The sequence below is a fragment of the Mus pahari genome, chromosome 5 (genome assembly GCF_900095145.1).
Source record: "Mus pahari chromosome 5, PAHARI_EIJ_v1.1, whole genome shotgun sequence".
NCBI lineage: Eukaryota > Metazoa > Chordata > Mammalia > Rodentia > Muridae > Mus > Mus pahari.
Window position 1 is genome coordinate 112470574 of NC_034594.1, and position 22090 is coordinate 112492663.

The following is a 22090-nucleotide window of genomic DNA, read 5'->3' on the forward strand; positions in this document are numbered from 1 at the left end:
AAATTTATAATTACAGCTATTCAGAACACTCGAGGCTCTTTCCAAAGTGAGTGTGAACACAAGTAAGAGAGATTTCACAGCAAAGCCTTCAAGCCTCAGTCCTAACATTTTCCGACACTAGGGCATGGACTTTGTTTCAAAGATTTTACTGTTTCTAGTACCACTCTTTGCATTTTGCATTGTCAAGATAAAGTATGAAAGGGTTTAGAAAATTGGAGCAAAGATCAGGAGCCTAAATGTAAGGTATACTTCCTACAGCATGACTGTGACTGACTGATGTAAGGTATACTTCCTACAGCATGGCTGTGACTGATATTATACCCATTGGTGTATATGCTAAAAAATAGTCTCTCCTGTTCTGGCTTCTGTTTTATTTTGTTTTTCAGTGTAGGTAGTGCTAACACTGAGCTAATCACTTAAGAGGATGAAAAACAAAACAACACCAAAAAAAATCAAATAACAGTACTAAACAATAAATAGTAATGCATTTTAAAAAATATTCTAATGCATAGAAACCAACATAAACATTAATCCAAAAGTTATGCAATACCTGGTCAGTTAAAGAAACCATTATTTTAAATCTTAATTTATTTTTATAACAAAAGAAGATACAATATCATCAGCATCAAGAAAAAAGCAGGTGGAATCAAACAGACAGACAGGAAGACTCACAGGGCTTTAAACTGAGATCCCTGAGGAGTTAAAAAACTGAGCACTTACATGAAGCTAAACCATTTTGTGTGATATTGTTACTACCAACTACTCAAAACTGCTAATGTTTTCATCTGGAATGTTCTTCAAAAGTCCATGTGTTAACGTTTGGTCTCCATCTTGGCATTATTGGGAGACAGTATAGCTTTAAGAGGTGGAGTCTATAAGGAGACCTCAGGTCCACCTGTAAGACCTGGACGGTGACCATGGGCTCTGCTCTCTCCTTCTTCCTGCTTTCCAGTTACGTGGAAAGCAGTTTTGCTACACGGTGGTTTCCCTTCATATTATGTCATCAAAGGTCCAAGAGAATAAGCCAAGATAATAAGCCGAGGCAGCTCTAAACGGTCATGACCTAGTTCACCGTGACTGAAGCTGCTAACACAGAGCATAGAGTTAATTTATACTTTAAGTAATTTTATCCAAAGCAAGGTGGCAGTTGGTAATACTTGTTTTCTTTTCATATTTTTCATCAGGAAAAGAAAATCATCCCGAGGAAGTGAGCAGGCCATGTACAGTAATAAAATCATTCTCCACACGATGGTTCTACCATCAGGAGCCTCACAGGCTTGGGCCTCTCCATCAGACTTTCCACAGCATGGTTTCCACACCGTCAGTATGTTAATGTGTTTTATAAGCTATTATTCTTGGAACATGAAAACTTTCTCATGGGCTACTATGCTTCAACTTGGTCCCTAATTGGTGTGGTTCATTTGAGATGTTCAAGAACCTTTACGAAGTGGGAACATGATAAAGTACTTGGTCCCTGGGAAGTCAGACTTGGGGTTGTAGCCTAGCTTTCCTGTCTTCCATACCTTTTTCTACTTCCTTTCTGCCACCACAATAAGAATATCACTTAGCACCTGTCACCTCAGCAAACATGCCTTCCCTGCTATAATGGACAGTGATCCCTGAACTGTGAGATAAAATACCCTCTACTTACTTAACTTGTCAGGTAAACCATCCAGAGCCTTTTGTCTTTATGGCATATACCAACTCTACAGCTATACCATCAAGTAAGATGTGTGATGGGAATCACGAGATTAAAATAAAATAAGTACAAACACGTTAAAAACAACAAAGTAATAGATTCAGCATTTGGTACATGGTTGGTATTTTATTAATAAGTAGAAAAAGAAATCCTTATCCATTGATTGTTTACACATTCAAGATATTCAAATGTCATATTCAAATTTCAAGTCCTTATCAATTAACACTTTCTTGGTATTATTATCACACCAAGAATAAGTGGAGTCTGGTAGTACACAACTATGCTTCCCCAAATGCAGAGGCTTTAGGAGGAAGGCCAGGAGGAGTTCAAGTCTGACTATGTAGCAAGTTTGACAAGGCTGGGCTACATGAAACCCAGTCTTTAAAACAGGTGAGGAGGAACAGTCTTCTATTTAAAGAGGAGACAATGGCTCCCCTTCTGCATATTTCTGTACAAGGGATCATTCACAGGTTATAATTCTGGGCCAGAAGAGTGTTCTACTAAATAAATAAGGGGGAAACAAGCTTCTCCTATCATAAAATTAGAATTTCTCATGAGACTTTCAAGGGGGCATACTTAGTAACTGCTGTCATTGGTGTGGTCTCTGAGAAAGCTCAACAGTTAATTATAAAATTCCTCCCCTCTAACTTAAAAGGTAAGTTTTAAAGTGGTTGCTATTCCTACTACCAGAGCCTAAGTATAGACTACTGATTGAAGTTTGGAAACTTTGTCAGACCAGTGTTTAATTGTGTCAATATTGAGTTCTCATAGTTCAAGTGTGCTTATGGTATAATTTCCCAGAGTGAGTAGCACAGGTATATCGCCTTGTGGTAGTGGTGGAGAGGGATCTTGATGCGATGGCATGAGGGTGCAGTGAACCACAGAAGTAGACGATCTCATGGGTGGAAAGAAGGTTCATTTGGGAAAGTTCAAAGGTGACACTCCGGGCAGATAGAATAGCCAAAGGCATTTCAGGGAGCCCAAAGCTACCTCTCAGGAGGCAGAGAGGATAGCAGAAAGACAGGGACAGCCTTACTGATCATAAAACAAACAGCCTGGGAAGGAAGGGAATCTGTAAACTGGAACAGCCTAGACGGTTTGGGGGGAGGGAAGGGCGAGGCGATTTTGCAGGCCAGAAGAACCTAAGGACTTATGTGTTACTGGTATGTGTTAATGAGGACCTAGACACCCCATTTGCCGGACATAGAGGGAAATTAAAAAGAGCAGTGACCCTTCCTGGCAGACAGAAACCCTCTGCACAGGTTTCTGAGGAATGGTTAAGTGTAAGTTTTTAATCTACCCTCAAGTAATCCTGCTGTTTCCCCTGTCAGACTCCAGCTTTCTCTCAGACTGTCATTTTGTCTTCTAGTCTTCTAGAACAATTTCAGTGGCACTGACATTTTGGGGGTTTGAGGTTTGGGACCTAACACTTAAGCGTCTTTTTTATATGCATCATAAACTTCCCTATATATGAAAGTAAAGTATTGTTAGATCTATGTGGCAGAATAGATAAAGTCACACCACGAGACAGGATTTGCATGTTTATCAGGGAGGGGAACAGAGATACAGAGCCTGCCTCTGGTGGAGGTGAAGGAAAAAAAGGGTGGGGAGAGGAGGAACGGGGCCTTTTATCAGGGGATGTAGCATATCACAGGAGGGCATGAGACATTAGGCAACAGCGGGACTGTTGCCTCTCAGCAGCGAGTGATGACATGTCCTGCTATTGCTGGGCCCCTTGGGGTAGCTGTGGAGGTGCCTGATTGTTAACAAAGATCCTTTCAGATGATGGAAATACATGACAACTTATATTTTATGCATTTTACTTCAATGAATAAAACAAAGCATACAGGAAACCAGCAAGGAGTTTCTTGTGAACCGAGGAAGCCTCTGGGACACATAGACTTTTCTATACAACATGAAGAATCATTTTCATGAAGTCGTTCTATTTAACATCAAGCCCTCTAAGTTTCTTTTTCTCGGTCTGGCTGAGATATTCAATGAAGCTGCTTGCATAAGAACTTCCTCATAACAATCTCCACTTAACAGTTCACAGAATAGCTAAGGATTCCAACACTACAGCTACTGAAAGGTGCCACTGTCTAAGATAGGCTGAAATTCTGTAGGAGTGTGTGTTGATCAAGAGCCATGACATTGACAAATCTATTATCCCATTTGTGCTAATTATTATATTAAGTAATAAAATTAAGCATTGTCAAAGTTGATTGAAGGGGCCAGAGGTATGGCTGGGTTGGCTGAAGGCTTGCCTGGAACACTCAAAGCTATGTTCTCAGTCCACAACATGCATTAACAAGCGTAGTTATCCGTGTTTACAACCCAGTGCTCAGGAAGATCAAAATCTCAAAGTTAACCCTACATAGAGTGAATTTCAGACCAGTCTTGGCTACATGAAATCTTGTTAGGAAGGAAAGAAGGAAGGAAGGAAGGAAGGAAGGAAGGAAGGAAGGAAGGAAGGAAGGAAGNAAGGAAGGAAGGAAGGAAGGAAGGAAGGAAGGAAGGAAGGAAGGAAGGAAGAAGGAAGGAAGGAAGAAAGAAAGGAAGGAACAGATGAATGAACAAACGAAGAAGAAAGGAGAGAGAGAGAGAAAACTGAGAGGAAGGAGGGAAGAGGGGACAAAGTCAGGTACATGTACACAATGGAATACTACTCAGCTATTAAAAATGATGAATTCATGAAATTCTTATGCAAATGGATAAAACTAGAAAATATCATCCCAAGTGAGGTAACCCAGTCACAAAAGAAAACACATGGCATGCAATCACTGATAAGTGGATACTAGCCCCAAAGCTCCAAATAACCAGGATACAATTAACAGACCACATGAAGCTCAAGAAGAAGGAAGATCAAAGTGTGGATACTTTGGTCCTTCTTAGAAGGAGAACAAAATACTCACAGGAGCAAATGTGGAGATAAAATGTAGAGTAGAGACTAAAGGAAAGGCCACCCAGAGACTGTCCCGCCTGGGGATTCACCCCATATACAGTTACCAAACCCAGACGCTATTGTGGATGCCAAGAAGTGCATGCTGAAAGGAGCTTGATATGGCTCTCCTGAGAGGCCCTCAGAGCCTTACAAATACAGAGGCAGATGCTCATAACCAACCATTGGACTGAGAGTGGGGTCCCTAATAGAGGAGTTAGAGAAAGGACTGAAGGAGTTTAAGGGGTTGCAACCCCATAGGAAGAACAACAATATCAACCAACCAGACCCCTCATAACTCCCAGGGACTAAGCCATCAACAAAGGAGTACACATGGCTCCAGCTGCATATGTAGCAGAGGACAGCCTTGTCATGCATCAGTGAAAGGAGAGGTCCTTGATCCTATGAAAGACCAATAGACGCTCCAGTATAAGGGAAATGAGGGCAGGGGGGTGGGAGTGGGTGGGTGGGTGGAGAAAGCACCCTTATAGAAGCAGTGGAGGGAGGATGTGATAGATTGTTTCCAGGAGGGAGGAAAACTAGGAAAGGGGATAACATTTGAAATGTAAATAAAGAAAATGTCCAATAAAAAAAGAAAATAAAAGAAAACAATAATTATGTAAAAAAAAGCATACACCTTGTAAAGATTTATATACACATACAGACACATACAGACACACACTCATGCACACAGATACATGCACACATTCACACACAGGCATACATACAAGCACACAGGCACACACACACACATATACACTCGAGAGCACACACACGCACACACTCATGCACATGCACACACACATACACACACACACACACACACACACACACACACACACACTATAATGCCACTAGTATAGATGAGACACTTGGAAAGATTAGGAAAAAATAATCTTTGAAACCTTAAAAGGCTTGGCCTTCCATTTTAAATTTGTATTTAAATCCAGGCACCTATTGGAAGAAATTGCACCTGACAGATTAGGTGACAGAAAACTAAAGTCATGAAAGCCGAAGTCCATGAAAAGTCCATCTGTGGGTCAAGTGAAAAAGGAATTAACCCTTCCTTTCCAATACAAGTGTGGGATGCATAGAAATGTTACATTGCATTCTTTACTGTGAGGGGCTTTCTTACTTGTCTCTTACTGGACAGAATTGGGTGAAATATGTGGACAACACTGTACATTGTGCCTAGATGTACATAGAAGCGAAGTAATGGAAAAGACATGCCTAAACTAACCTCAAGTGCACCACAATAATCCCTCCTATTGTTGCTTTAGGCACTGTCATAAGATCATCATGAACTACAACAAGCCTCACAAGAGGATGGCATAAGGTGCCCCAGGGGTCTTCCTTTTATTTACCTGAGGCCTAGGACAGGAAGAAGATAGATCTTTACCCACAAAGCCAGAAAATCAATTTTCTTCAAGCAGATAATTCAATCACAGACACAGATAAAGGTCTGAGACAAGTATTGCAAAGACAAGGTGCAGGAGAAATATTGTACCCTGAGAGGTAATTCAGCAACAAGTCAGTATTGGGATATGGGGGTATAGGACGGCAAATAGAGTACCTAGAGATGTCCTACCCATTTCTTTAAGTAAACCCAGGAGCCCTGTATCGTTGCCTTGTTAATACAGGGCTCAAGTCAGTGGCAGTGAATTGCCAGTGTCTTGGAGTGACTGACTTGATTTCCTGGATTCCTCCTTGAGCTCACCTTGGCATCCAACTCTCTGATCCAATCAGGCGAGTTTGGAGCAAACACCTGTGTGCTCACTGTTGACAAAACAAGCTGAGTCCTGCGGTGATCTGTTAGATGATAAAAGGACCCATATGTCCCAGCTTCCAACCAAGTCACCTTCCTTGGAGCAAGACACCATGACCAGCCAGTCTCAGGGGATCCAACAGCTCCTGCAGGCAGAGAAAAGGGCCAAGGACAAGCTAGATGAGGCAAAGAAAAGTAAGTGTCACCCAAGGGGCTGGTCAGAAAATGCAGAGGGACTAGGGAGAGGACCGTGGGCGCCCTTGTCAGGCAGACCTGTATGTGAACGGTGATGTTACCACTTTCCCAGTGAAAGCTTAAGCCATTAGGAGGGACTCTGCAGCTGTATGTTCCACAGTCCACAACAGGAAGGGGTTTTTGTTCATTGAGGTGGACACTTTTGAGAGGTCATGTGCGAAAGGAATAGCTCCGAGGTTATAGATATAGGCTTAAGCCTACCTCTGCATCTTCTTTTACACACTTGTGGGGAATTGCAGGCTGGTATCCAGTCGAGCTGAGGTCTGAACCCCAGTGGTCATAATTCACCTACATGACACGGTAGGCGTTCCCTCATGCTCCTGGAACTCTGGCCCCTGCCTAAGGTACCACCTCCCACAGCCCCCACAAGAGAAGCATGGTCAGTAGTCAGGTAAGCAATGGCCCAAGCTTCTGACCTTCAGGCTAAACTCCTCCCCAGTTACCTAGCAACAGTGAAGACCATAAAAAGGGGTGCTCAGCCCCCAGTGCTCTCTCTTACTCCTTTGTTCCTCTACCTCTCACTTCTCTCACTTCTCTCTCCTCTTCCCTTTCTCTTTGTCTTCTTTTCTCTCCTCTCTCCCTCTTTCTCTCTAGCTCTCTCTCTCCCCCCTTCTCACTTTCCCCTGCATTTCTATAATAAAGCTCTTAAACCATAGAGAGTGTTCCATCTAGATCACTGTGCCACTCTTGCCAGGTGTTGGGAACCTCTTCCCTCTTCCCTCTCTCCTATAACCCTGGTGGCTTCAGCAAAGTAGCTCCAGGGTCCCCAGGCAGGGCTGCCCCTTGGCCACCCCCTGAAGAGTGGGATAAAGGAATGCCCACCCAGGGATGAGTGGATAAGGTAGGTAGCACCCCTCCCACGCCTGACTGACTAGAGAATAAGGAAACTCTGGCGGGGGGGGGCTCTTTTCCCTTCCCCCAACTTCCCCAGGCCCCCCTGCCCCCTTATTTTGTACACACACACACACACACACACACACACACACACACAAACACACCTCAGTTGGCACCATACTGTGAAATGGTGAAGAGACAGGCAACTTTCCGATCAAGTCCATCACTAGGCAGTAACTCCCTTTCCCTTCCTTGTGGTGAATTGGTTTCTGAACACTCAGTCACTTGAGCACCAACAACAGAGGAGAAGATTCTAGTAGGAGTAACAGCCAAGACAGAGAAGGAGGAAGACAAGTTAAACCAAATTGCTCGATGCTTTTTGAGCAGCTGTTTACAGTTCCATTAAATTGGAATAACGTCTAACAGCTTGCTTTCCCTCTCTGGATAGCCTTTTACATCCCAACATCTTAAACGTGTCTGTTTCAGTCTCACTTGCTGCCTTCTGATTTAGACACATATCTCTATGTTTGTATGTGTGTGTCTTTGATAAACTTCAACTTTCTTACTACTCTCATTGACATGCACGGCATGAGTAAGGCGCCAATATTATTTCTAATTCACGAATGCAAAAAAATAGGTTTTATGATTTGCCCAAGGTAATATTTTAAAAGCCGAAAATACGACATCAGCGACCATGGTCCGGTTTTATTTTCTTTGCCTTTCCCAAGTGGTCTTTGTGGAAGGAGGACATGATGCTTAGCAGCATTTTCAGGATGCTCAGGGTCACACAGAGAGGACTTGGAACAGATAGAAGTTGGACCAGGTCTCTGTCTGCAACCAGCTCCTAAACAATGCGGTATAGACAGGTCATATAGTTTTTATACAAGACTGACATCTTGAATTCTGGTTCCCCCAGCCAAGATCTAGGTTTTTTCAGGATTCTCCCTCCTATCATTTACTAATATGTAACAATTTGAAGTGTCATTCATGTTTAGTATTTTCCTGCTTTGTCTGCAGATAGATTCAAAATTGGATAGAAAGGGAGTTGCAAGATTCTGCTGAAGGGACCCTGATATAGCAGCCTCTTGTGAGGCTATGCCAGTGCCTGGCAAACACAGAAGTGGATGCTCACAGTCAGCTATTGGATGGAACACAGGGTCCCCAATGAAGGAGCTAGAGAAAGTACCCAAGGAGCTGAAGGGGGCTGCAACCCTGTAGGTGCAACAACAATATGAACTAACCAGTACCCCCTGAGCTCGTGTCTCTAGCTGCATATGTAGCAGACGATGGCCTAATCGGCCATCATTGGGAAGAGAGGCCCCTTGGTCTTGNAAACTTTATATGACCCAGCACAGGGGAAGGCCAGGGCCAAGTAGTGGGAGTGGGTGGGTAGGGGAGCAGGGGTGGGGATGGGGTATAAAGAACTTTCGGGATAGCATTTGAAATGTAAATAAAGAAAATAATAATAATAATAATAATAATAATAATAATAAATGAAAAAAAAAGAAAGGGAGTTGCGGTGTCTCTGAAATGTTGCCTTGTGACTTTTGGGGTGTCAGACAGGAAGCAGGGAGACAGTGTTCATTCTCTGGTGTTTATAGTGACAGTAAAGCCCTTCCCCTTTCTTATGGTGAATTGGTTTCTGAACATTCCATCATGTGAGCACCATCAAGACTCTAGAGGGGTGACAGCAAAGGCAGGGAAGTAGGAAGATACTTGTAACCATTACTAACACTCTACATCCTTTTGCCATGACAAAACTATTCATGCAATCACAAGAGAGTGTGAATGCAAGCAATCCAGAACCTACCAGTTTAAATAGTCTAGAAAATTCTCAAGCCTTGTATCCAAATATCTCTACTCATAATTAAAATTCCTGGAATAATAAACTATTATAAGATACAATAGACATCTTTGCTCCAAGGATGGTACTGGGCACATATCCGATCAGTATTACTCTGCAGTTCCAATAAATTCTGGCAACTCTACTCAAAGTGCTTAAGGAAGAAATATCACTAAGTATGCAAGTTGTTTAGGAGTGAGTGCCACTGAGGACGCTGTGCCTTGGAGTTCATAGTGAATAGAACACCAAGCTTCTTTCTCCTCCTTCAGTGACTATGCCGACCTTGGGCAAGCATTCCGCAGAAATCATACTGAAACTGCATATTTTATTATCTGTGCTCCAAAAAGCCATTTTATTAACAGACACCTTCGTGCATGTGTGTCCACAAATTTATTTTATGTACCGTGTCTTGGCTCGTGAATATCCAAGTCACCCAATAGTTAATAGTAACCAACTAATCAGTCTATAACAGTAAATGGCATGGGTTTCGAAACAATTTGAAAAATATTTTGACTCCCAGCACTGCTGAGCTAAGACTCCCAGAGCATGTCAGGATGTCCTCTTCATGCCATGAAGAGACTTTGGCACAGGCTGCCCTAGCATGGGCTGTTTTACCCCTCCCTGTCAGCAGGTGGCAGTTTGATTACAGCAGCCCCAGACTTACTCAGTTCTTAAGTGATCTGTGGCCAAGAAAGATAATTCTGCACAAGCTTGGTGTGTGGCCCCTCCTCTCATATTCCCATAGTTTTTATTTCATTCATTCAGTTGGGTGAGTGTGCATGTGGTGGTGTTGATGTAACCTCATGAGTAGACCACAGGTCTAACTTATTGAAGTACGTGGTGTGCTAAAGATTGAGTCAATGTCGGCTCAAAAGAGATGAAGGGATAAAAGTGACACATATAGTTATAATTTTAATAAACACATATACACCATTTTTTCCCAGAAAAAAAATATTCACTTGAAAATGTGATAATATAGGCAGAACAGAGATTTGGAGTAAAGGTTATAATATATCACCATCTCTTTCTTTAATTTATTTGAAAGTCAGAAACTCAGAAAGTTGTTTTGGTATGGTGGGTGAACATACTTTTGTAAGAGAAAGAAACAGTCAGGAGAGGGGGGGGGGAAGAAGAGGAGAGAGAGGAAAAAAGGATTTAGCATTATTCGCTGTTTTAGGAAAATCTAAGAGCAAAGAGATTATGGCATATATATGTTGTGCTAGAAACACTAATCTAGCCCATTAGACAGTCCTGACTTAGATCCCAGCAAGGCTGTTTCATAAGAGTTTATAAATGTCTGGGGGGACATGGTTAAAGGACTGTAGACATTATGCCCCAGGGATTCTCCCAAAGTTGGTGAGGCCTGTCCCAACCAACCAGCTTTCAAGTTTCCTCACTGGAGGTGGCCAAGATGCTTTGAGGAGAGCAGGCAGGGCTGCAGAACAGGTGGAAACGTCCAGTTCTGAAGGAGCAGAGAAGAAACTCCAGCCACTAGAGGGAAACATCTCTATCTCTTGATGTAAACTTTTGAGTCTCTGAGTCCATACAAATACATGTTTTGTGGCTATAGTTGTCTATATAATCTATAATCTACACGTCTTTGAAGGACAAGAAAAATGAATTATACATATACATATACATATACATGCACATATACATATACATAACTGAAAATGAATATATATATGAATATATAAGTATATTTCATTTTCATACCTATTCTAGATGTATAGTGTTATAAGTAGAAACAGTAGGGAAATGGTCTGATCACTTCTATTTAGTCCTACTGGCAGGTCTGGGACTACATCTTCTATACAGGGAAACCTTGACAGAAGATAGGTTAAGCCACCAAGGAAGGCTCTGATGAATATTCTTACCTGCTAGCAGTCACGGTGCTTATAAAGGGACAAACAGGTTTACTGTTCTACTTGGAGTCAACATTTGCTCTATACGTGCTCATTAATCAAAACAGAAGCCACATGTTGCTTCATAACAACCTACACTTTTACAGGAATGTCACAGATTTGCCCTGGAGGTCCAGATCTGGGCATTGAGCAGAAGCATCGATCAGATTTGAATCAAAAATCCACAATGCCAGCATCAACAGGAGTATTGTCCTTCTCTGAAATAAATGGTTGTTTTATGGCATTCACACTCTTGCACATGAGAATGAATGCTCCAGAGCTCCATGGGAAGGAATGTTCCCATGCATGGTGTTCAATGTCATACAAAAAGCCTGTACTTTTAAACTGTTTTATAACACACACCATGACCTGTTACAAACACTTCAGTCACCTGCTTTTCAAGCTACAGAGAATGACATATATGTTCACTTAAAAGCTTTAAAGTGCATCATATGATGTATACCAAAAGCTATGGTAAACACTTAAACATTTACATCTGGATATGAGAAAAACTGATCAATCACGGACGTTCCCTGGAGCTACAGACAATTAGACTGCATAAAAGACACACCCTCCTGCTTTCTGCCATGCTCAGTCCTCCCTGTGTGGGGTCGGGTACAAATCCAACCTTCTGCTTCTTAATGACTACATGGCCCCAACAGGTGGTTGTCCTCACCTGACTGTGGCCACTTCCTCCATCTCAGAATACCTCTGGGAACAGTTTCTCCTCATGGTGTGGTCTTGAGTAACTGTGCTAACACATGCAAAAGATTCTAAACTTCCCTCTCCACATAACAAGGTTCCTAACCTTTCAAAGATCCTCAAGATGTTGATCTTCATGATCTTCTGTCATCTGAGTCTCCCAGCGAATCATTTGGATGCAAAATATACTCAAGAAACATCTCTGCTTTCTTCTTAGGTAACATCTGCTCACAAAGTCCTTCAGTCTTGCTTTTGTGGGTATATCACTTGTCAGTTTTTGTAAGGCAGCAAATCTCTCATTTGTTTCCAAATCTGAAGACAATCAGGTTTTTTGAACAAGCTCCTTTGTTTAATAAAATCTCCACTCTGAAACTAGATGTTTTGGTTCATGAATACATGACTTTTAATAAACCAATAAAATAAAATCCGTATATAAAGTTTCATAGCTCTGTCTTATATACTTTGCAGGCCTGTAAATACTTCCTTTTTCTTTATAATCTACCCACTAACAGAGTATTTCTTGAGTATATTGTGTTCTCACATCTTTGAGTGAGTAAGTCGTAGAAAACACCAGAACACTTTTGTCTAGTAACAGCCTTTAGATAAATCTAATCCAAGATCTATGCAGTTTTCTTATAATTTTTAAGAGGAAAATATAACAAAAAGAAAAGTACATTAAGGTGTCATGGAAAATATAGGTGAAGGGAAAAACTCAGATGAAGACTTGGTGACAGGCACGGTCACCAGAGATGGCTTTGCTGATTGTTTAGTTACGTTTTTCTTCCTGACAACTTGTTTATTTTTCCAGTGATTTTAATGATTGATGAAACCAATAGCATTCTTTAAATCAAGAAGGATTTATCATTAAGTTAACAAGTTCCCCCAAATCAAGATTTTCCATCCAGGTATTTTCTAGAATTGCTCTTTAAGCACACTATACTTCCGACCTCAGGATTACTGTGCTGCAGAGCTTGTTAACTTTCTCCTATGCTCACTTGTCATTTCTTCCAAAAGAGCTCATCTGTCTTAGCTACAACCTCTCACAATTTCTTTCTACCCTTAGATGCCTTTATTCTTCATAATGCTCAATATCCCTTCCATATTATGCACATATAGTCTATGAACTGTCTCCTGGATTACATTCAGAATACAGACTTACAGTAAGGATTGTGACCTTATACTACTATACCCAAGCATCTACACTAGTGCAAAGGTACACACTAGACATTCAGTAATACTAACTCACTGGGTGCCTCACTTCAGTTCTCTGTAGCTTGTAGTGAGTCAAGGACTCTTGTCTCTTTTGCTTTTCCATACTTCTCTACCATATAGCTGTTATTGAAGATTGGCTGTTGCTATTTCCCTACCTTAAAACAGTAGCCCTCTCTTCATTCTGTATGTTCTCCTTTGATTTCTGCCCAGATGCCATTGTCACAGTTAGCACATACAAAGACCTTGATGACTTACATGTTAATCTTCCTTCCCCATCCATTCTCCTGAATTGCAGACATAGCTGTTCAACTGTATTCTGATTATCAACCCTTAGATATCCTCAGAGGAGCGTTCAGGAGGCTCTCTAGTGACATTCCCAGCCCTGTCCTCATAGCAGTGTCTCTTTTCTGAAGGTATTCAGACTCGTTAAACACCTAGTCTTCATTCTGAGCTCCCTGAATATCTTCTGCTCATCTTCAAGATGACTTGGTGTGGGAGATGATTATTTCTATGTGGATGAGAACAAAGACTCAGAAGTTCTAAATGACTTGCTCATAGTTTCGAAATTTTCAGTGTCTTCTCTGTGATATCTACTGTGTAATTCTGACCCCCCCACGAGATGATAAAAAAGAAACCCTGTTTTTCCATGAAATAATTTTTAATAGCAGACAAAGCAAGAGAGAGGTATCTTGGTGTCTCTGGTACTTGTTTGTATCTTAGGACACACAGTCTTTTGATCTGCCCTACATATGCAGCTAAGCAGCATACCTTTGAGCCTTGTGCCCCATCTTCCACACAGAACACTTTTAGCTTTCCGGTTAGTTTTTTTTTTTTTTTTTTTAATTCTTTCCCACATGTCAGAACATCAACCCAATATGTCCACATCCCTTTTCCTCCCCAGAAAACACATTGCAGAGTTTCTCTGAGTTAAATTGCTGGTTAAATGTAGAACAGATCTGTCTGTACAATGGTTTAAACATAGAAAACTGACATTAGTCAGGTGGAATTATTTACAATGTCTCCCTACCTAGCTTGTCCTTTTCTAATTCCCGGATTGCCCAATTCATCACTCCAGCTGTCCAGACTCCCTCCGTAGTATTTATGACATTCCCCAAACAGTCTTCATGGAGTCCCTGATAATGTTGTCTGTTTAGATCCCTGGCTTATAATGCTAGCTTAAACATGCAGGATGGTGACATGGGTTGAGGATAAGCCTCTATGTCCCACAAGCTTAAGACATTTCTCTCTATAAATATGATTTTTCGATGACTGCAGAGCAAGCAGAAGCAAGATTTATGTGTCATTATTTTCCCAGTAAGGTCTCATATGTTCTCTGAAATTTTGTTTGATAATGTCCTTGGAAGCGGGGGCAGGACATACATACTTCCATACTACACTGAATTAATAATAGCACGTTTTCCATGGCAAGGACCCTATGTGCTGTGCATCTCTTCATTCTCTGTGTCTGGCTCTGTGCTTATATAGGAGGTGGTCAAGAGTCACCAGACAAAGAACTGGAGACTAAAGGCAACCCTTTCCTCTGAGTCCACTCTGCAGCACCCTTTTAACCCTTATTTTAAAACATGAAACATACAATGAATACATTTTTTGAGCTCCAAATCAGAACACTTGGCCTGATAAGTCTGTGTATCCTTGTAAGTACTCTAGGCCTATAAATGCAACTGTTACATAAAAAAATCCAGGTCGTCTCATTCATCTCTATGTTGATAAAGATTATATTGGGAATAAAAATATGAACTTTTTTTTTTAGTTCATAGGGACTGTTTTAATGCTTAAGAAATAGGTATACTTTCAAATTTTGGTTCTCTTCCCATACACAGAGAGAAGCAAGCTAGAGGTGAATATGAGTGGATTTGATGCACGCCTTTTGCTTCACCTCTAACTAAACCAGCAGGTGTAGGCTTCCAGTTCGTCCACTGGGTTAAATCAGGTGTAGCATTCGCAGGCTCTCACACAGTGGCAGCTGCTGAGTCTATCCAGAAAATTGCTGTGCCAGCAGTGGTTTCCTGTGGCTCTCCTCTGTAATTGAATGTGAACCAGCAGGTGAGCGGTGCCAGGACAGGGGAATCACAGACCAGCTCCAAGCCCATTGCTGTGTGATGGAGTTTCTTAGGGCAGTGCTGGATTCTGCTCAGGGGTCATGCACACAGAGTTTTCCCTCTTACTGCCATTTTCAAAAATGTACTAGAGTCACAATTTTGAAACAGGTAATTTTACCTAATAGGAGATTAAGATGGGGAGCAGGAATATTTTGCACCATTCAATCTGTAAGGTAATTATGGATACAAGTCATCACTAAGAAAATGTTAACACTTACTTTGTATTTTAGTATTGATGTTAATGACAAGATGTAACAAGAGAATCTCGGTGAGTGGGGGGTATTTACTGCCAAGAACTGCTTAGAGCCATAGGGTCCTGAAGCATTTAGGGTATACAACTGTCAGAAAGCATTAACCAATAGGCAGAAGGCAGGGCTTGCTGTGGTTAACTAATCCCCCAACATCAAGGCAATCAATGTTAGTTTCCATTCGGCTTTATACCTAGAGGGAGTGAAAACAGGGCTCATTATCTATCCCAAACAAGTGCTACACTGTTCTAGCTAAATGTCAGAGGTAATTTATAACTTAGTGACAGTCTTTATTCTAAATATGTTTTCAGTAACTACCAAAACAACTCCTGCCTAGCTAGGAGGGAAATTTAAAAGCAATTTGCACTTGGCGCAAATGCTACAAAGATACAGGTGACAGATAAATGTTTATATTAAGACTTTTTTTTTTTCTTCCTGTTCCAGTGAGATGGCTCCACAGGCAAAAGCCCTTGCCTGGAAGGCAGAGTCTGAGTTTGATCCCACACAAAAGTGTAAAAAGAAAACAAACTCTACTGAGTGAATAATGTTTTCTGAAATCCATACACACAGGGAAGCACACGCATGTGCACGCGCGTGTGTGTACACACACACGCACACACACACACACAGAATAGCAAATACAATTAAATTTTTAAAATTCCTTCTTGCTATTTAATGAGGAGCAAGAATCTAGTTCAAACTGTGTATAGGATAACAGTTAACAAAGTTTATAACCTGAACTTAGGACATGATCAGAGATTAAATCATGTCAGATAAACAAAGAATATGGCATCAAAAATGGCAATGATTCTGAGGGAAAATAATAAAGTTCAGAGTTTCTTTAAAGTTTTAAAGCTACAGGGCATTCATGCCTGGCCCCCAGAAAATGGAGCCTGGTGGAGACACGGAGGTCATTAATATCAGTCTCTTCTCAAAAGAACACACCTCATGTGCATGACTAATGGTCCCCACTGCTGTGTTTGTAGAGGACTTTCATCTACCTTGTCTTGTGGCTTAAGGCTTACACCTTTGCTCTTAATAAAAGGAAAGAAGGCTACATAGCTAAATCTCCCAACCATTAAAAACAATTGGTTTTACTGCCTCTTTCAAGTCCCCCTCAGAGAAAACTACCAGAAGCAATAGAAAAAAACTACTTTGATGTGTCGTGGGGCTTAATCAGACATTCTAAGGTAGCAAATGGGAAGAAAAAAAATCCCAATAAAATGCTTTAAAAATTGAAAGTCATTTGATAGAGTCTGAGCTGCAGTCTGCAGTGATTTTGGAGATCTGCCAGCACTAAATAGAATCCAGTTGGTGTGGACTGAAGGATGCCTGGCAGCCAGTCAGGACGAAAAAAAAAAAATTAAAAAATAAAATAAAATCTGACCAAATGATGTCTTTTTTGTGTAAGTGACAGCTAAAAGCTGTTCTCTAGCTGTTACTGCTGTGGGTATATGGGTAGATATTTTACATTAACATTTAAGTGTGAAAGAAAGTTGTCGCTCTATGCTCTAAAGAACCCAATTGAAGAAAAAATGGAATATTATTTTAATGAAGTTTGACATAATGGGGAAAAAATCTTTTAAAAAAGAGGGCAGAGGGGAGATTTACCAATGTACTTTAAAGGAAAAGTTGTTTGTGTTCTTTAAAAGATAAATGAACTACCTTTAATGGCTGAGCTATCTCTCCAGCTCAAATGTTTGGTTTTTACTACTGTTTTCTGAAGTGTGTTTATGTTGTGAGCTTGTGCCTGTGAGTGTGCACACTCAGATATAGGCAGTTGGAACCATTGGAAATGAAATCTGGGCACTGAAATGGGATCCTCTGCAAGAGCAACCAGGGCTTAACTGAAGGTCGCAGGTGTTGCGGTGCACACCTTTAACACCAGCACACAAGTGGCAGCTGTAATCTGAGGCCAGCCTAAGGAACGAAGCACGTCCCAGGCCAGCTAGGACTACATAGCGAAACCTGTATCAGAAAAACTATTTTCAAAGTTACTTCTGTTGCGGTTAATTCTCAGGAAAAGTAAAGCGACTGAGGCAAGCTAAGGAAGAAGCCGTGGCGGAGACGGACCAGTACAGAATGCAAATGGAGAAGGACTTCCGCCTGAAGCAGTCAAAGGTGAGCAAGACTCTGGCACCGCCTCCGGGTGTTCAGACAGGGTGTCCCTGTGTGTTAATGATGAGGCGGAACACTAGAACGACCTGCTTGAGTTCAGCAGATACAGTCCAGCCAAAGCTGGACATACGGCTAAATCTTAAATACATTACTAATCTTGCTTTCATGTGTAAAAGCCACTCGGTTGCTGTCTGATGTATAGTGAGCACTTGTGTTCACATCATCAAATAAACAACTGAAAGGGTTAAAGTACTCTTACCGTATGTATGTATGTATGTATGTATGTATGTATGTATGTATGTATGTATGAATTGGATTAATGTTTAATAACAGAACCAATGACTGCTTTTCAGGCTAAAGTGCAAAATGAATTTGTTAGATCAACTCTCTTTTAGCAGAGCCATGTCCCTGTGGTGCCATACACCCTCGTAATCCCAGAATCAGGAGGTAGGAGCACAAGGAGCTGACCTCAAGGCATCCTGATGCTGTTTCAAAAACAAAGAAACAAGGAGAGCCTTTGCTATTTCCTTATGGTTCCTTGGCAACTGGATACCTTCATTCAGTAATTTTGTCATTAATATATGAAAAAAAATCTGGGTTTTTTTTTGCACTATCATTTTTAAGTGTATGAAGCTTGTAGTGAAAGGTAAGTGCATGATTGGGCTGGAGAGATGGATGGCTCAGTTGTCAAGAGACTTCCTGCTCTTCCAGAGGACTTGAGTTCCAGCATCTTGCAGTTCATAACCACCTGTAACTCAACTCTAGGAGATCCAATATCTTTTCTGCTCTCTACATGTACACACACACACACACACACACACACACACACACTGACACACACACAAACTCTTTAAGATATAGTGGAAAAATCAGAAAAATAAGTTCTTTTTTGTGAGTGTTTGGAAACCAACATCTTAAACTCTTATCTGTGCATATGGGCATAGCCCTCATGACTGGAGCTTATATTTTCTGCTTTTCTATTTAAACTTTTCGATTCTCACTGAACCTGCTCTTCTCCCAGGCTGCACAGCCCTCTTGTGTTTAGACATGCTCATCTTTCTTTATCCATGTTCAACAGTTAGCTTTCCCTCCTGACCACCTTATTTAAAGTGACCTCTCTGTTAAAAATAAAGGAAAATAATATGGTCTTTCATTTTTCTCCCTAGCACTTATCACTGTATAACATACTGTATATTTGCATTTATTGCAGCTGTCCACCATTGCAGACTTATAACTCTAGAAACTATGAGTTCTTTACTGTGTTCTCTGTTGTTTCCCTAAATTTCCTACCACTTCTCCGTAGTAAATTTCCAGTAGACCCTTGTAAAAATATCAAATCAGTAAGCACCTCCCTGTGTTCTTACCCCTGTTAGTGAATCCAGTCATGGGAATGGCGTACTAGAACAATATACCAACAACAGCCAGCCTCGATTATCTTCTGTAAGTGCTTCTGATATGACCACTACATATGATTTTAAATAAGAAGAAAACTGACCATAATTTTAGAAACTGGCTAATTTAAACCTTTTGAAACATTAGTTCACAGGAAGGATCCAATATAAATCTGACAGGAGCTTAGCTCTCTGCATTGGATAATAATGCCTCATCACTCTGAGAATAGACTTCCTAGCCAGTTTTACAGCTAAGCAATTAAAGGTACACATGTGAAAGTAACCGTAGCCTGTGCTACATCAAGCATAGAATAAGACCATTAGAGCAGATCTTCCCTGGTATGGTCTCCTGGTGTCCGCATCTTGTTCTATCACTTCAACTTAAGTATTTCAATTATAAAGGACAGTATCAAGTCTCTTACCATCAGCGTCAATATGAGGCAAGGTTTAAAAACTGGGACACTCTTAAGGGACAATACTCTTGGTTCAAGTGTATTATGGAATGCTGTGGGATGATCAACTTCCAATTCATAAAATGCCCCAAATGTTCAGTCTTTGGACAGTGTGAGCTACAGAACACAGGAGCTGAGTTCTCTGTAATATGAGAGGAACCTCAGTTCTGTGATATGTACGGAGTATAGGCAATACTTTGAAAAGTATTTACCTTTCGGGTTTTTATAAAGTAAGACTTTTAATTGAATCTTTGTTCCATTTTTGTAGAATCTCACTTAAGTTACTGAATTTAGGAACAATAACACATCTTGTGGAATTGTTTTGTTAAGTAGTTCTCAACTATTTTGAAACATAGAATTGGCTGTATGCAAATTTTACTTCTTACACACTCAGTTATTCCAATTCCTTTGAGTTAAAATTGTCTTGGCTCTCCAGAATTGTAGCTTCTCGGAATTACATTCTTTGATTTGACTTGTCCTCCCGGTTCCTGGAAAATAAACAGAAAAGAATGTAGATCCATCAGCCCGGAATGTGTTTCATTTCAAGCTTAGGACCCAGTAAGTTTCTAGACCATAGATCAATGGTTTTTCCCCTTCCTAATACTGCAACCTTTCAATACAGCTCCTTGTACTGTGGTGATGCCTAACCAAAAAATTATTTTGGGGGGTAATTCATAACTATAATTTTGCTACTGTTATGAAGCATAAATAAATATCTCATATGCAGAATATTTGGTATACAACCCCTATGAAAGAGTCATTTGACGACCCCCCCCACACACACAAAGGGGGTCACAACCCACAGGTTGAGAACCAGTGCTCTGGAATTAAAATGACCCACCAAGTCTGCAGCACAAGTCTGCCGCTAATGCATGCCTGGGGCTGTGTTAAGTACAAAGCTTCTAAAGCAGAAAGGAAATGGAAAATCATCAAGAAAGATCAAGTAGATTGGCGATATAGCTTAGTTGGTAGAGTTCTTGCCGCACACGCATGAAGTTCTGGGTTCGATCTCCAGGACCCCTAGGTGGGGCACTGTGACACACTAAAGTGGCGAAGACAAGAAGATGAAAAATTCAAGGTCATCGTCAGCTACATATTGAATTTGAGGCAAAGATGGGCTACGTGAGAGTTGCACTTAAAAATCAGAAAAGAAGGAGAGGGAAGGAGAGTAGGAGGGAGAAAGGAAGAGGGAGAAAAGAAGAGGGAGAAAGGAAGAGGGGTCGTGGCTGAGCTTAGTGCAGTGGCTCTGAGCCTTATGCTGTGACCCTTTAATACAGTTAGTTCCTCATGTTGTGGGGACCCTGTAAAATTATTTCATTGCAACTACATAACTGTAATTTTACTACTTTTATGAATTGTAATGTAAATATCTGTGCATTATGATGGTCTTAGGGAACCCCATGCAAGGATCATTTGATCCTCAAAGGGGTCACAATCCCTTTGGTTTGAGAAGGAGAGAAATTATGAGTAAGCCATTGGCTTTTAGAAAATTATCGCTCTCCCAGTGGCTCACCACAGCACGCCTTTAAATTGATAACTCTCTTTGTTACATTATATTTTAGTCAACTAATGACTAAAGACTAAATACTAAGATGCTAATAGGGAGGCTCATCCATCACAGCCAGGATCTTGGCGGAAGAAAGAATTCTGGCAAAAAAAAAAAAAATCACACAGTAAAAATAACCATCAAAGAAATATGCTAAAGTTCACAAAATAGTTCAATTTAACTGTTTTGATGTGACACATGTTAAAATAAATCTCATCTTTTGCTTTCACAGATAATGGGCTCTCAGAGCCACCTCTCAGATGAAATAGAAGAGCAGACACTAGAGAAGATCAAAGAATTGAACAGAAGCTACAACAAGTGTATGGAAAGCGTTATTAAGCAGTTGTTGAGCATGGTGTGCGACATGAAACCAGAAGTCCATGTGAACTACAGAGCTACCAACTGAATGTGCTACACATGTCCAAGTCCATAGGCATAGAGTGGCGGATACATGTTCTGTTAATGTTAAAGGACTGCAACTGTGCATCTGAAGTTTACTATAAATTTTCACGTCACATATTTCATATATGTCACAAAATTAAAAAATAAGTAACATGGTGTCATTTCTCCTGGATGGTGCTTAATATGAAGCAAGTTAAGGAAAGGGAGGAACTTGGTTTTTAACACTTGAACAGCAAACAATCACTCCAGTATATTTTCATATTTCTTTCTATTGGCTTAGAAAGTGCTCTATCAGGTATTCTTCCTATTCAATAGGTTTTAAGAGGAGAACCTAATTTTGTTCCTTAGACACCTCTAAAATGAATATGCAAAGACTTTATTTATTTAATTAATTAGCAAGAAAACCATAGTACTTCATTGTCAGTTCAAAAAGCATTTCTGAACTCTCTGTGAGAACAGAGACAGAAACAAATAATGTTAGAAGTCACCTTAAAAGAAATGGGTCCCATCACAGTTATCCCTGCCTAACTTCAAGTAACATAAATAATGTTACTCTGATTTCAGGGCATTTTTGAAAGAAAAGGTGGTCATCTGAGACAGTAGATATCTAGATAAATTCTGTAGTTTGTAAAGAAGTGAACTTCCCACAGAAAGAATGAGT

At 40.7% G+C, this 22090-nt stretch overlaps 1 protein-coding gene across 1 annotated transcript; it reads left to right on the top strand.

Annotated features, from left to right (window-relative positions):
* Positions 1-6494: 6494 nt before the first annotated feature.
* Atp6v1g3 (ATPase H+ transporting V1 subunit G3) lies at positions 6495-21585 on the top strand. The gene is made up of 3 exons (XM_021199324.2): positions 6495-6597; positions 17541-17641; positions 21260-21585. The coding sequence occupies exons 1-3, from the start codon at positions 6516-6518 to the stop codon at positions 21431-21433; spliced, it is 357 nt and encodes a 118-aa protein (XP_021054983.1). The 5' UTR covers positions 6495-6515; the 3' UTR covers positions 21434-21585.
* The last annotated feature ends 505 nt before the right edge of the window (positions 21586-22090 follow it).